The 15,918-nt window shown below is 38.2% G+C and overlaps 1 protein-coding gene across 1 annotated transcript in view; it reads left to right on the top strand.

Annotated features, from left to right (window-relative positions):
* Window positions 1-15,918, top strand: part of LOC127417252 (multiple epidermal growth factor-like domains protein 11) — a 133,823-nt gene that overhangs the window by 112,441 nt on the left and 5,464 nt on the right. The window contains exons 16-24 of the mRNA XM_051657129.1: window positions 3,228-3,356; window positions 5,307-5,435; window positions 6,243-6,371; window positions 6,654-6,782; window positions 7,142-7,375; window positions 9,004-9,122; window positions 10,620-10,674; window positions 13,407-13,466; window positions 14,174-14,383. Coding sequence (XP_051513089.1) covers window positions 3,228-3,356; window positions 5,307-5,435; window positions 6,243-6,371; window positions 6,654-6,782; window positions 7,142-7,375; window positions 9,004-9,122; window positions 10,620-10,674; window positions 13,407-13,466; window positions 14,174-14,383 — 1,194 coding nt within the window. The remainder of the gene's footprint in view (window positions 1-3,227; window positions 3,357-5,306; window positions 5,436-6,242; window positions 6,372-6,653; window positions 6,783-7,141; window positions 7,376-9,003; window positions 9,123-10,619; window positions 10,675-13,406; window positions 13,467-14,173; window positions 14,384-15,918) is intronic.

Here is a 15,918-nt window from a genome sequence, read left to right as displayed (position 1 = left end):
TTTAAAGTGCTTGCAGACACATGATTTACAATCACTTGTGCATGTTTCTCTCTGCTTTATCATCAGTTACAGATAGCTCACTGTGCTGAACTTTCACAGAACTACACACAATCACACATTTTAGTACAACTCCAATTATGAAAAAGTTAGGACAGTATGAAAAATGCTAATAAAAACAAGAAGTGATTTGTAAATTCTATTCACCCTGTGCTATTTTAAAAGCACACAACAACACATTGTTTGATGTTTTACCTTGTGAATATTTGATTGCAACAAGTTCCGAAAAATTTGGGACAGTTGAGTGTTTTCCACTGTGCAACATCACCATTTCTTCTAACACATTTCTTCGAACACTAATTGGACATTGAAGACACAAGTTTTTTAAGTTTAGCAAGTTGAATTTTCCCCCATTCATCCATTATTCAGGTCTTCAGCTGTGCAGTTGTGCAGGGCCTTTGTTGCCATATTGTGTGATTCAGATTGCTCCACATTCTGAATTTGAGACAGGTCAGGACTGCAGGCAGGCCAATCTAGCTCCCACACTCTCTGCTTACACAGCCATTTACTTGTAATCCTGGCAGTATGTGGTTTGGTGTTATCCTGCTGGATGGATGTCATGACATGGGCTCAGGAATACTTTGGTAAACCTTTGTCAGTCAACATAATTCGCTGCTGCATTCACAGGTGCAAGTTAAGGCTTAAGCAGACGCCATACATCAACACTGTCCAGAAGCGCCGCCAACTTCTGTGGGCTCGGTTTCATCTGAGATGGAACGTAGAACATTGGAAACATGTTTTGTGGTCCGATGTGTCCACATTTAAAATAGTTTAAAAAAAAAAAGAAAACAGCCATCATGTTCTTCGGGCCAAAGAGAAAAAGGACCATTCAAGCTGTTATCAGTGTCAGGTCTAAAAGCCAGTGGCTGTCATGGTATGGGGTGTGTCAGTGCCTATGATATGAGTAACTTTTACAGATGTGTGAGGGCACTATTAATGCAGAAATATATGTACAAATTTTGGAGCAACATACTGCGATCCAGACACCATCTTTTCCAGAGATGTCCCTGCATTTTCCAGCAGCGCTGTGCCAAATCACATACTGCCCAGATTACAAGAGCATGGCTGTGTAAGCAGAGAGTGCTGGTGCTAGTTTGGCCTGCCTGCAGTCTTGACCTGTCTCCAACTGAAATGTGTGGCACTTTATGAGCGCACAATACGCCGTACAAAACGACAACAAATCTGTATGCACTACGAAATTACTTTAGACAGTGTAAAAAAAAATTACTTTTACATGAAGGGGCAATATTTGTCACCTGATCTGATTTTCAGGGGCATTTCTTACTTTTATGAGGGCATTTATTTTTTTCATTCATTCATTCAATTCATTTTAATATAAATTCTGAAGATTGAGAATTAATAACCTTTTACCCAAAGAATTAAATCAACATATATATTTTATGTAGGCATGTTCCGATTCCGATACTGGTATGAGTATCAGGTCCGATACAACACTCACGTACTGGTACTTGTACTTGTAAAAATGCTCCACCAAAACCGATACCATCTGACGTACAAATGTAATTACGTAAACATTCAGCCCACATTAAAATCATGTTATGTCCTAGTGAGATAATTTAACCACAAAAGCTGCGATTTAATGAGATAAATATATAGTTTGCATGTAATTCAAATGTGAGCACTTGTGAATGTGTGGAGACAGTGTTGAGCTGACGCCGGCTGCTCATACCTTTTCAAGCTCCTCCAAGGCTCATACAGGGAAAACACATGAGCATTTAGACAGTAAACAGTGCAAATTCATGTTGTAACGCAAGGCACATACAGAGTACATACTTATTAAATATAATAATAATTAAATAACAGCCTTTTGCAGTTTAATAATCACTTTGAGTCATGTAGTGACCGACTTTTCCAGAGTGGGAAGCTGCCGACGTCAGAGCTCCTTTGTCAAAACAACACAAAAACACTTCAAAATAAAAGCTTTGTTAAAATTAAAGGTACATTTATAGGAAAAAAGTATGACAGAAAAATATCACTACTGTAAATGTATATTCACTGTAATACTACTACTACTAATATTAATAATTATAATAATAAATAAGTAGTAATTGTATTATACTTAAGCAGTATCTAACATCTGTGATGCTCTGTTATGCAGTACTTTATTTGAGAAAATATAACTCCAATGTTGTATTTTGGATTGTGCTGTGGCTGAGGTTCTGTTTATAAGTACTTCATTTGATTAAAAATAATGCAATATTATGTTGAAAATTCATTGTTATATTTTCATTTGATTAAAGTTTTAATTAATTCATTTATTTAAACACAATTTTAATGAAAGACTGTTGATATGGGGGGCCTGGGTAGCTCAGCGAGTATTGACGCTGACTACCACCCCTGGAGTTGCGAGTTCGAATCACAGACTCCAGACAGGTCTCCTAAGCAACCAAGTTGGCCCGGTTGCTAGGGAGGGTAGAGTCACATGGGGTAACCTCCTTGCTATAATTTGGTTTGCTCTCAGCGGGGCGCATGGTGAGTTGTGCGTGGATGCCACGGAGAATACATGGAGACTCCTTACGCACTATGTCTCCGCAGTAACACACTCAACAAGCCACATGATAAGATGCATAGATTGACTGTCTCAGACACAGAGGCAACTGAGATTTGTCCTCTACGCCACCACGAGGACTTAGGGTGCATTGGGAATTGAGCATTCCAAATTGGGGAGAAAAAGGGGAGAAAAAAAAAAAAAAGGTTGTTGATATGGAGTTTAGGGGGGAAAAAAACAGGTATCAGACTCGGTATCGGCGAGTACCAAAAATGAAGTATCGGTAATCGTACTCGTTCTCAAAAAAATGGTATCGGGACATCCCTAATTTTATGCCATTATATTTCTAACTAGGACTATAATAGAATATTAAGGACTATAGCAGTTAAAAAATTAAAAAAACAAAAGAATTCACTACTATGGCATTGTTTGCCACCAGTTTTGAATTTCTGAGGCTTTTTTGTTATTTTTAGTGGCCTTTTTACACTAATTCCCCCTTAATTTCTGTCCCTGGCTATAGATGCTAAGATCTGTGTAAGGAGTAAAAAAGCATCCCACAGATATTCTGCCTTTACGATTACCATTGGAAGTATCACTTATATATAGGTTTAACGTTTGACTTTGTGCTTTATGTCTGTTATGTGTGTTTGTGTCCCGTCAGTCTGTCCCAGCGGGAAATTTGGGAAAGCCTGTGCTGAGATCTGTCTGTGTACAAACAACGGCACCTGCAACCCCATTGACGGTTCTTGCCAGTGCTTCCCGGGTTGGACTGGAAACGACTGCTCACAGAGTATGAACCAATTAGTCTTTCCCTCAGTTTAACTTTCAATTTCTTTCCTTTTCTTTCTTCTCTCTCTTCCTTCTGTTTTGTTCTCTTTCTTCCTCTCACTGTCTTTCCCATCCAAATTCATCCATTTCTCTTGTGCTATATCTTTCATAGGCACCTCATGTCATAGTGCCATGTAAATCATTACCATGTCCATATTTCTTTGCCAACTAACCCACAAGCACCGCTGATGGAGACTAACAGTTTCCTCAGTAAATTACTTGATAGCACACTCTCCATAATTTACACCGCTCAGGAGAGCGCCGATATGAAACTGAGATGAGAGCAACAATGTCCTGCAGAATTTATTGCTCACACATACTCTCTCCTCTAGCGCTGATATGAGAGTAGTTAGAACCATGAATCTAATAGTGTTTGCTGTAAGTGAAAAGCTGAGGATTTGCAGTGACCATTTCTATCCTTATGCAAGAGTAAAGGGATAGTTTTTGTTTAAATGATTAATTCTGAACATGGAGATTTTCAGTTTAAGACTAAATTAAAACTTTTTTCATTTGGTTTCTAGCTATGGCCCTTATTTTTTATGTGATTTTCTCCTCATTTTGGCTGTACCAGCACCACATTTTATTTGTTTAACATTAAATGCATCATTTTGTATGTTTGTGATGACAATGAAAGTGTATGGGGGTCTGTGTAAGTGTATGTAGTGTGGGGGTCTGTACACTGTATGTGCCTTGACAGATATGTTTGATATTATAGTGTTATGGTGCAGATTCCATCTGTCTATCTATCTGTCTGTCTATATGTCTGTCTGTCTGTCTGTCAGTCTGTGTGCATCTACCTGTTTGTCTGTCTGTCTGTCAATCTGTCTGTCTGTCGATCTGTCTGTCTGTCTGCATATCTGTCTACCTGCCTGTCTGTCTGTTTATCTATCTGTTTGTCTGTCAGTCTGTCTGCATATCTTCCTGCTTGTCTGTCTGTCTATCCATCTGTCTGTTGGTCTGGTAGTCTGTCTCCATATCTACCTGTTTGTCTGTCTGCATATCTACCTGCTTGTCCATCTGTCTGTTGGTCTGTCTGTCTGTCAGTCTGTCTGTCTGTCTGCAAATCTACCTGCCTGTCTGTCTGTATATCCCATCTATATGTTTGTCTGTCAGTCTGTCTGCATCTACCTGCCTGTCTGTCTGTCTATCTATCTGTTTGTCTGTCAGTCTGTCTGAATATCTACCTGCCTGTCTGTCTGTCTGTCTATCTATCTGTTTGTCTCTCTGTCTGTCTGCATATCTTCCTGCTTGTCTGTCTGCGGGTCTGTCGGTCTATCTATCTGTCTGTTGGTCTGTCAGTCTGTCTGCATATCTACCTGTTTGTCTGTCTGTCTGTCAGTCAGTCAGTCAGTCTGACTGTCTGTCTGTCTGCATATCTACCTGTCTGTCTGTCTGTATATCTGTCTGTCTGCTTGTCTGTCTGTTGGTCTGTCAGTCTGTCTGCATATCTACATTTTTGTCTGTCATTCTGTCTGTCTGTTTGTTTGTCTGTCTGTCAGTCTGTCTGCATATCTACCTGCATGTCTGTCTGTCTGTCTATCTATCTGCATATCTATCTGTTTGTCTGTCTGCATATCTACCTGCTTTTCCGTCTGTCTGTTGGTCTGTCAGTCTGTCTGCATATCTACATTTTTGTCTGTCATTCTGTCTGTCTGTTTGTCTGTCTGTCAATCTGTCTGCATATCTACCTGCATGTCTGTCTGTCTGTCTTTCTGCATATCTATCTGTTTGTCTGTCTGCGTATCTATCTGCTTGTCCATCTGTCTGTTGGTCTGTCAGTCTGTCTGCATATCTACCTTTTTCGTCTGTCTATCTATCTGTCTGTTTTTCTGTCTTTCTATGCACACACAATTAGGGTTGTGGATGTTTGTGTGTGTTAGTCTTCATTTGACGTTGTCTCTGGCATCTGCAGTTTGTCCAATAGGCCAGTGGGGCCCTGACTGCTTGAACTCATGTAACTGTCACAACGGAGCCCAATGTAGTGCCTATGATGGAGAGTGCAGGTGCAGCTCAGGCTGGACTGGCCTCTACTGCACGCAGCGTAAGTCAATACACACACATTTACACACATACACACACTCTCCAGCACACCATTACTGTCTATTTACTTCATTTACTAGGCACACTTAATGGATAATCTACAAAGTGACACAGTGACATCTGTTGGTAGCTTTTCAAAGCTGCACCAGAAAGATTTGATGCTGAGCAGTGGTGAACATGCGCTGGTGAAATCCTATGATGTTCTGATGATACATACTGTAGATTGTTGTCCTCACTAATAAATGCATGTTTTTTTTTTGTTTTTTTCATCTCAGTCATTTAACTCATTATATGACCTTGCTCAAGGCAGAAATCAAAAACCATCAGCATCACACCTAAAAATGAAATCCATCTGTCATTCATTACATCAATCATTGCAAAGATCTTGATACTTCCTCTTCTGCCACACTGTTTGATACTTTTTTCATATGACAGCAGGGATTTCAACTCTTTTTCTTGAGGAGTGATGAAATCAATTTGTGTTTTGCTGCAATGTTTGCTCCAGTGGGCTTGTTATCTGTAGTGGCCAGGCTTAATTTGCGTGTTTGTGTATTTATTTAATTGTGTGTCTACGACATGCCATTAGTGTCTGAAGGCCATCAGAAGGGGAGAAACAGTGCCATGCTATAATCGTTTAATTCGGTAATGTGTTACAATAAATTCAGGTCATTCGCTGATTACGAATGTTGCGGTATTTGCTTCTCAGACGCTCTCCCTTTAACTCTGGGTTTTCCGTTGCTGGTGCCATCAGCGTACACCAACTGTGTTGTAGGTTAATGTGATGTAGCAGGATATCTCTTTCCTTCAGGCTGTCCCTCAGGGTTTTATGGGCGAGACTGTGCAGAGGTGTGCCGCTGTCAAAATGGAGCTGACTGTGATCATATCACTGGCCAGTGTGCCTGTCGGACTGGCTTTATTGGAACCAACTGTGAACAGAGTGAGTGCTGTAGCCTCTTTAAGAATGTGGTGGTGTGTGCTTGTGTTATAGGGTTGTGAGGGGGTTTAATTCCACCTGGACCTTAAAAGAGATGTTTGATGCTCAGTTGATTGGTGGTTATGATCGCTCTGTGTATGTGTGTGTATGTGTGTGTTCCCCATCTACCATCATCTTCCAGCGGCAACCGTTCACAAACCGTGTGTCTGAATGCTCTGTTAAGTGTTTGCCTGGGGCATTTGGTTCATTTTTATTTTTTTGTGCTTGTGATTTCTTTTTTTACAGAGTGTCCTCCCGGGACATTTGGCTACGGCTGTCAGCAGCTGTGTGAATGTGTGAACAACGCCACCTGTGATTATGTGACCGGAACGTGCTACTGCAGCCCTGGATACAAAGGAATCCGCTGTGATCAGGGTAATACTCTCTCTCATTTTCATACTCTTTCAACATCCAGTTTTATTTTTCAGATCAAACACATACAATCTGAGAATACACTGAAAATCTCATATATTATTTTAAACCCGGGAAATAAACAGAACATTTTAGGATAATGAAATGTCAAAACAAAAGAAAGATTTTCTGCACTATAGTTTCAAGGTTACTAATCAAATTTTGTGACATTGACCATGTTTACTCCTTTGTACAAAAAGTCAGATTTTATTGCAAGAGAACCACACACTTTATCTCCTATTTATACTGTACATAATTCTTTATATTTTGATTGTATACTCTATTTTCATTTTATTCTTACGTTAACATATTCTTTGTACTAGCTGCTTTGGTGATGGAGGAGTTGAACCCTTACACTAAGATCAGTCCCGCTCTGGGTTCAGAGCGCCAGTCCGCAGGTGCCGTCATGGGCATCATCTTCCTGCTTCTCGTCATCATGGCCATGCTCAGCTTGTTTGTTTGGTTCAGGCAGAGACAGAGAGACAAGGGTCAGGACATGCCTAGTGTCTCTTACACCCCAGCGTTGCGTGTCACCAACACTGACTACTCCCTCTCCGGTGAGCACTGCCATTGGCACTGTGAATCATAATCATTAAATATTCATATTGTGATTCAAATATGTAAATCAAATATTGTACAGTGGTGTCAAAATGTATTTGGACACTTAAGCCACACTAAAAATGTATAATTGTCGTTGCATTACATAATAAAATATCAAACCAAGCATACATGTATTTTAGAGAAATATAAATGCAAAAAATGCTATGAAATGTTCTAGCAACATTTACACATTTGGCAGATGCTTTTATCCAAAGCGATTTACAGTGCACTTATTACAGGGACAATCCCCCTGGAGCAACCTGGATTCAAGTGCCTTGCTCAAGGACACAATGGTGATGGCTGTGGGGATTGAACCATTTATGTGCTTTAGCCCACTACGCCACCACCACTCCAGCATACTGTATGTTTGCAGATGCCACATTACTTAAAGGGATAGTTCACCCAAAAATGTAAATTCTCTCATCATTTACTCACCTCCATGCCATCCCAGATGTGTATGACATTCTGTCTTCTGCTGAACACAAACAAAGATTTTTAGAAGAATATCTCAGCTCTGTAGGTGAGAATGATGACCAAACTTTTTAAGCTCCAAAAAGCACATAAAGGCAGCATAAAGGATATCCATAAGACTCCAGTGTTTAAATCCATATCTTCTGAAGCGATGTAAGTGTGGGTGAGATTCAGATAAATATTTAAGTTCTTTTTTTTACTCTCAATCTCCACTTTCACATTCTTCTTCTTTTGTTTTTTTGCAATTCCCATTCTTTGTGCATATCGCCACCTACAGGGCAGGGAGGAGAATTTTATAGTAAAAAAGGACTAAAATATTGAATTGTTTCTCACCCGCTTTTGAAGATATGGATTTAACCTTTGGAGTCTTATGGATTACTTTTATGCTGCCTTTATGTGCTTTTTGGAGCTTTACATTTTTGGTTACCCATTAACTTGTAGTGGGAGGATATCTTCGAGTGGGAGATATTCTAAAAATCTTCGTTTTTGTTCTGCAGAAGAGAGAAAGTCATACACATCTGGGATGGCATGAGGGTGAGCAAATGAGAGAATTTTCATTTTTGGGTAAACTATCCCTTCAGTATATTTTTCTTTTCTAATGCAGTGCAATGACATAAATTTCAAACATTTAAAAGTGTGACTCAAGTGTCCAAAATCAAATTGGGGCAACTGTATAATGTTCTTTTAACAACTTCATGAATTTTTTTACAATGTTAAAAGTATGGCTATAGATTCAGTTAACATGTATTATAATTTTGATTGGAGCAGTGTGTATAGTAGCATGGTTGTCTATTATTATGCTCATAAACTTCATAATATCATATTAATATTTTTTTATGTGAAAATACTTCATATGTAATGCATACGCAAGCTGCATAGATGCATAGATGCTCATTTTGATGATGTGGCTATAAATGGCTTGATCAAGTTAAATCTGTATCATTAATTTGATCTTATTACCCATTTTACCATTAAACTGCCTTCTTCTGCTATGTTATTGCAAGAATAGGATGTCAAGCATTATGAAACAGGAGTGTAGTTTAGTTGTATGTTTAACGTGTGGTGCTTACGTACTGTAGTTAGGTGAACTCTGTTGCCTTGCTGTCTCTTCTAGAAATGTCTCAGAGCAGCAGCAGTGGCCAGTGCTTCTCTAATCCCAGCTACCACACTGTGGCACAGTGCAACATACCTTCCTCCATCACAAGCAACCTGGACGGCACTCTCACTCTTAAGGCTAGCACACAAACAAATGTTTACTTGGCTATATATATATATATATATATATATATATATATATATATATATATATATATATATATACAGTACTGTGCAAAAGTTTTTAGGTACTTGTGAAAAATGTCTTCAAAAATGCCATAAATAGTTTTCATTTTTCAATTAACATCATACAAAGTCCAGTAAACATAAAAAATCTAGCTGTTCTTCTACTCTATTCTTTTCTATTTGCAAAAGTAATGTTTGGGAGTCTAAAATGTATTTTTCCTATTGACACACTAAAGCTGAAAATATAAATAACCATCTTAAGACAAATGTTTTTGTGAAACATCTTATGTGCCTAAAACTTTTGCACAGTACTGTATATATATATATATATATATATATATATATATATATATATATATATATATATATATATGGGAATGTTGAAATCTCTCTCTCTCTCTCTCTCTCTCTCTCTCTCTATCTATATATATATATATATATATAAATGGTATATACTGTAAGTACAGTACTGTGCAAAAGTTTTAGGCACTTGTGAAAAATGTTACATAGTGAGGATATCTTCAAAAAATAATCCCATAAATAGTGTTCATTTATCAATTAACATCATACAAAGTCTGGTAAACATTTTTTTAAAAAGCTACATCAGTATTCGGAGTGACCACCTTTGCCTTCAAAACAGCACCAGTTCTCCTAGGTACACCTGGATAGTTTTTCTTGGTTGTTGGCAGATAGGATGTACCAAGCTTCTTGGAGAATTCACCACAGTTCTTCTATCTATTTAGGCTGTCTCAATTACTTCTGTCTCCTCGTGTAATCCCAGACTGACTCGATGATGTTGAGATCCAGGCTATCTGTTGTAGGGCTCCTTGTTCTTATTCTATTCAATTCTATTTGCAAAGGGAATGTTGAAATCTAAAATTGATATTTCCTAATGATACACTAGAAGCAGAATATGTAAAATAACCATCTGTTTTTGCAAGCACTTAAATATTTATCTTTTATGCACAAAAAGCAATCGTGTCTCTTTAGAATACTCAAATTTATTGGCTGGAGTCGTATGGATGACGTTTATGCTGACTGTCTGTGATTTTTGGAGCTTCAAAAGAGAAATCTCCATTCATTTGCATTTTAAGGACCTACTGAGCTAAGATATTTTTCTATTTTTCTTAAAATGTGTTCTGGTGAAGAAAGAAAGTCATATATACCTGGTATATCATGATGATGAATGGTGAGTGAATAATGAGAGAATTTTCATTTTTGGGTGAACTATCCCTTTAAGATGAATTTTTTTGTGAAAAAATATAATGCGCCTAAGACTTTTGCACAGTACTGTATATAAACTGTATATAATATATATTTTATTTATTTATTCCTCAAACTATAACTAAGCATATACACACAGTTGCATTACACTCTGTTTCTCTAAACAAAGCTATCCAGACAAAGGTCTTTCAGAGAGAATTGGCTAATTATCTTTTTTCCCTTTAGAAAGGTGACAGCAGCAGTTCAGAATGGAGAGCATACTGCAATCTCAATGACCTGGGTCAGTGTCCTCACTTAATTTTTTTATCTTACCCTTTATTCAAACTATTCTCTATCTGTTACTATCAGAAACTGCCTGAAAAGTTTTCATACAAATCTGAATTGGATTAGATATATCATTCTTTTCTCTACAGCCTATTTCTCAAAACAAATGAGACATTTGTGTTCTCTTGAAGTACTAGAGAAATGAACTACTGACTCATTCCTGGGGGTTTCAAGCCATGAACACTCAGCCGGAGCTAAAGTCTTGCACTGATTAAGGTTTCTGGCGCCGGAGCAAGAACTCCCCCTGCTGTGGTTTTAATAAACCCTTAATTTAGGTGGCACATGCACAAAGTGGAAGCCTACATTATCCAAGGTCACTCAAGCTAGGGGAGAGTGGAGTTCATTACCTCTCTGACTTCCCATCCCAAGTCATCTCACCCCATTATGTCTGCCTGCAGGTCTGCTGATAAGGCCTCAGCAGAACATATAAGGCCTCAGAGACTCAGGTTCGAGGTTGGGTATTTCAATCATTTTCTGGTGCGAGCCCAGAGAGGATGTAAAATAAGACCAGTGACCGCAGGTTCAAAGTGGAAGAGCGCTTTCACCTTGTTGTTGACTGTTTTCTGTTGAATTATGTTTTTTTAACATTTACTTGAATTGTTGTTTGGCTATTGGTTAACATTATTTAATAGACTGTGTTGCCTAGGTGATGTCAGTTCATATTCATCATATGTTGTTGCCTAATTGTAATAATGTGCTTTAGTTTTACCCTAAATCAAATAATCCAAACACCCCATACGAAATGGAAATTCATTTCAGAGCCTGAAGAAGTTATTACATTTTGATGAAAGATTTTTTCTTGATAAATCAGGCAAACTAAGACCCAGAAAATGAATTGAAGTAAATGAGACAAATTTTATTTCATGTTGACTTTAAATTAAATTCATATTATCAACATAACCAAACATTTTTATATATACAGTGCATTCATAAAGTATTCAGACCCCTTCTTTTTTTTTTTTTTTTTCACATTTTGTCATGTTGCAGCCTTATGGTAAACTGCTTTAAATTATTTTTATTTTTTGCATCAATCTACACTCCATAATGACAAAGCAAAACCCAGATTTTAGATAGCTTTTCAAATGTATTAAAAAGAAAAAATTAAAATATCACACTGACACAAGTATTTAGACCCTTAACTCAGTACTTAGTTGAAGCACCTTTGGCAGCGATTACAGCCTCAATTCTTTTTTTTCTTTTTTTTTTATGATACGACAAGCTTTGCACACCTAGATTTGGGGATTTTCTGCCATTCTTCTCTGCAGATCCTCTCAAGCTCTGTCAGGTTGGATGGGGACCATCGGTGGACAGCCATTTTCCAGTCTCTCCAGAGATGTTTGATTGGGTTTAAGTCCAGGCTCTGGCTGGGCCACTCAAGGACATTCACAGAGTTGTCCCTAAGCCACTCTTGTGTGGTCTTGGCTGTGTGCCAAGGGTCATTGTCCTGTTGGAAGGTGATCCTTCGGGCCAGTCTGAGGTCCTGAGCGCTCTGGACCAGGTTTTCATTAAGGATATCTCTGTATTTTGCTGCATTCAGCTTTCCTTCAACACTGACCAGTCCCTCAGTCCCTGAAAACCACCCCCACAGCATGATGCTACCACTGCCATGCTTCACCATTGGGATGGTATTGCGTAGGTGATGAGCGGTGCCTGGTTTCCTCCAGACATGACGCTTGGAATTGAGGGCGAACAGTTCAATCCTCGTTTCATTAGGCGAGAGAATCTGAGAGTCCTTTAGGCGCATTTTCATGTGTCTTGCACTGAGAAGAGGCTTCCGTCTGGTCATAAAGCCCAGATCGGTGGAGTGTTGCAGTGATGCTGTCCTTCTGCAAGTTTCTCCCATTTCCACACATGATCTTTGGACCTCAACCAGAGTGACCATCGGGTTCTTAGTCACCTCTCTTACCAAGGCCCTTCTCCCCCGATTGCTCAGTTTGGCCAGGCGGCCAGCTCTAGCTGCTCTCATTTATGAATGCACTGTATATATAGACAGAGAGAGAGAGAGAGAGAGAGACTTGGCACTTGAGAACAGTGAGAACACACCATAACTCTACTGCTATCGTGTCACCATGGAGACCATTCACAGACACAATCCAAATCTGTTTTGTCTTATCAGTGTGGAACTGCTGGACTGTTTGATACATTTTTTTACATCACCTTGAAGGCCTACCAGTATCTCTGGGTGTTCAGCTGAGAAACATGTTTTTGTGATGTGACTTGGTTAATGGTTAACGGTTAACTCATGATACACATAAGAGTGATTAAGTTGGGTTTCCCTCAAGAGCTTGCTTATGTCATGTAACGTTATGTGATGGAAAGACAGTTCTTCCCACATTTACTGTTTTCAGTACTGCTTGCCAATATGTTTATTCTGCTAAAATGATCTTCGTATTTTGGTGACTAATTGCAATAAAGACCTGCTTTAGTTTGAGAATGACTCAAATGTCACAGTGACAGTCAGGTGTGGACTTCAAGTGTTCCCCTGAGTGCATACATGTATAGAAAAATGTGCAATGTCTATTTATACTGTTGTTTGAAGACAGCACCTGGGAAAGCATTTTCAGGAAGTGTTGCAATATGTGCTCGAAGATTTTGTGTTGTGTTTCCATCACCATTATTAGTTCTTCATTATCCATTTATATCGAGTTATGAATTACTCAGAATGTGTTTGTTCATGTGCCTCACTAGGAGTAACTAGAGGAGACACACTTACACTGAGGGACAACAAAAGCACCCGTATGGCCAAAGGTAATGACTATCTATAGAGTAATGTGTCTTGGACGTTATTTTTTCGACTGTTTCTTTCGAATTAAATGTATGAAAATACCGAACTAAACACAATGTGCCCTATTCCATCTTTTGGTCTCATAACCAAGATCACTGCTCTCTCTTTGAAAATTAAAAGAATTGGGAAGTCAGTCACCTGAGACACTATTGTGATCACATTGACGTGATCTGGATGTGTATTTGCCTCATTCACAAATGCAATAAGTTCAATTCTCATTAGTGTAAAAGATTTATAAATAGCCTGTAGTATCGTTGTAATTATAAATAATTCTCATTCTGAATATTACAACTTAATTTGATCCTCTTTGGCTGATGTATAATGTAATGCAGCCACCATTTACAGTATCTTCAGCACTCTACACAAACTCTTCACCTACATATAGGACTATATTGCATCTTAAGTGCTGTGTGTCTAGATTTTCCACTGGGGAAATCAAGGACTCTGTTTCTTTACATTATTGAAAAGTGCTTCTTTTGCATTTTTGACAAGAAATTGTCTTAAATCTAACTACATTTTTTTACTGTGGTTCTGTATATTAATAATATACTTTATTGCTTTCTTGTCACTCCAGTTTCTTCTCTTTCCCAGTGGTTGATGTGGTGATTAAATTTCATGAAATAAAAATAATGAATGTGTGAGTGTTATATCTGTTCTCTGATGTGTGTAGATTACATAAAGGCCTCCATGTGCAACTCCAGCTCATGTTCCCTGAACAGTGAAAACCCATACGCCACTATCCGAGATCCGCCCGGTCTGGCCTGCAAGCACACTGAGAGCAGCTACGTGGAGATGAAGTCCCCTGCCCACAGAGACCTGACCTTCTGCTCCAGTACCAGTACAACCCTGAGCACTTCCAGCAGGAATGTCTATGACGTGGGTGAGTCTGATGAATGCAAACGGGCACGCACTTCTTACGCAAGGTCATGTGAGCTTATTTAGGCTATTCCTTTTAACTTATTTTCTCATAATTGTTTCTTTAAGCACAACTTGGTATGGTGTTGCCATAGGGTATTATAGAGCCCCTTCTCTTTCTTGTTAAGAGATTGCATGGTGGGAATTAAAAAGGCAGTCTTTAAATAAACCAATAAGATGCTGTTTTTAAATTACTTAACATTTGAACACTGATTTTCCTGTGGTCACCTCTTATAGGGAAGAAAGATGCACGTGTTTCACATTTCTGTACATTTATTCTACATTTGGATTTTTATGTATTTTTTTATTTTTAGGTTTATAGATATTAGTCTAATTTAATTTTACAGTTAATATTGCCATTGAAAATACAAACTTTGCCATATGCCAGCTCTGTGGCACAATGGATCAAATAGCCCAATAAGGCATGCATAAATAAAAATAAAAAATTAAATAATTTGTGTTTTTTTAATAGTATTTGTACATACACACACACACACACACACACACACACACACACACATATATTATATATATATATATACATACAGTACTGTGCAAAAGTCTTAGGCACATAAGATGTTTCACAAAAGCATTTGTCTTAAGATTGTTTATTATATCTTCAGTTTTAGTGTGTCAATGGGAAATATAAATGTTAGACTCCCAAACATTACTTTTGCAAATAGAGAAGATTAGAATAGAAGAACAGGGAGCCCTGCAAAGCCCCCCATTGAACACCGTGTCAGTCTGAGATTACATAAAGAGACAACCTAAATGGACAGAAGAACTACAGTGAATTCTCCATGAAGCTTGGAACATCCTATCTGCCAATGACCAAGAAAAACTGTGTCCAGGTGTACCTTCAAGGCTCTGATGCTGGCATACAGAACAGTTACTGGGTCTGCACCAGCATACCTAAAATCATTTATGCAGAGCTACGCCCCCACTAGAAGTCTGCGGTCGGCTAAGGAACGTCGCCTTGTTGTACCAACACAAAGAGGCACTAAAACACTTTCCCGGACTTTCAGCTTCATCATACCATGTTGGTGGAACGACCTTCCCAACTCCATCTGTGAAGCTGACTCAATTTCTGTCTTCAAAAAACGACTAAAAACACATCTTTTCCATGAGCACTTAACCAGTCATTAAAAAAATAAATAAATAAATAAATAAATAAAATTGTTGCACTTTATTCTATTTTGAATACTATTATGATGCTAGTGATACTTTGTAATACAGCACTTTTCATACCACTGTCTCCTAAGATGATTCACTTATGTTTTCCTCTCTTGTAAGTCGCTTTGGATAAAAGCGTCTGCCAAATGAATAAATGTAAATGTACCTAGTAGAATTGGTGCTGTTTTAAAGGCAAAGGTGGTCACACCGAATATTGATTTAGCTTTTTTATGTTTACTGGAGTTTTTATGGCATTAAATGGTAAATGAAAACTATTTATGTCATTATTTTTGAAGACATCCTCACTATGCAACATTTTTCACAAGT

The sequence above is a fragment of the Myxocyprinus asiaticus genome, chromosome 26 (genome assembly GCF_019703515.2).
Source record: "Myxocyprinus asiaticus isolate MX2 ecotype Aquarium Trade chromosome 26, UBuf_Myxa_2, whole genome shotgun sequence".
Lineage (NCBI taxonomy): Eukaryota > Metazoa > Chordata > Actinopteri > Cypriniformes > Catostomidae > Myxocyprinus > Myxocyprinus asiaticus.
Note: the sequence above shows the minus strand (reverse complement) of the source record. Positions and strands in the feature narration are given on the sequence as shown.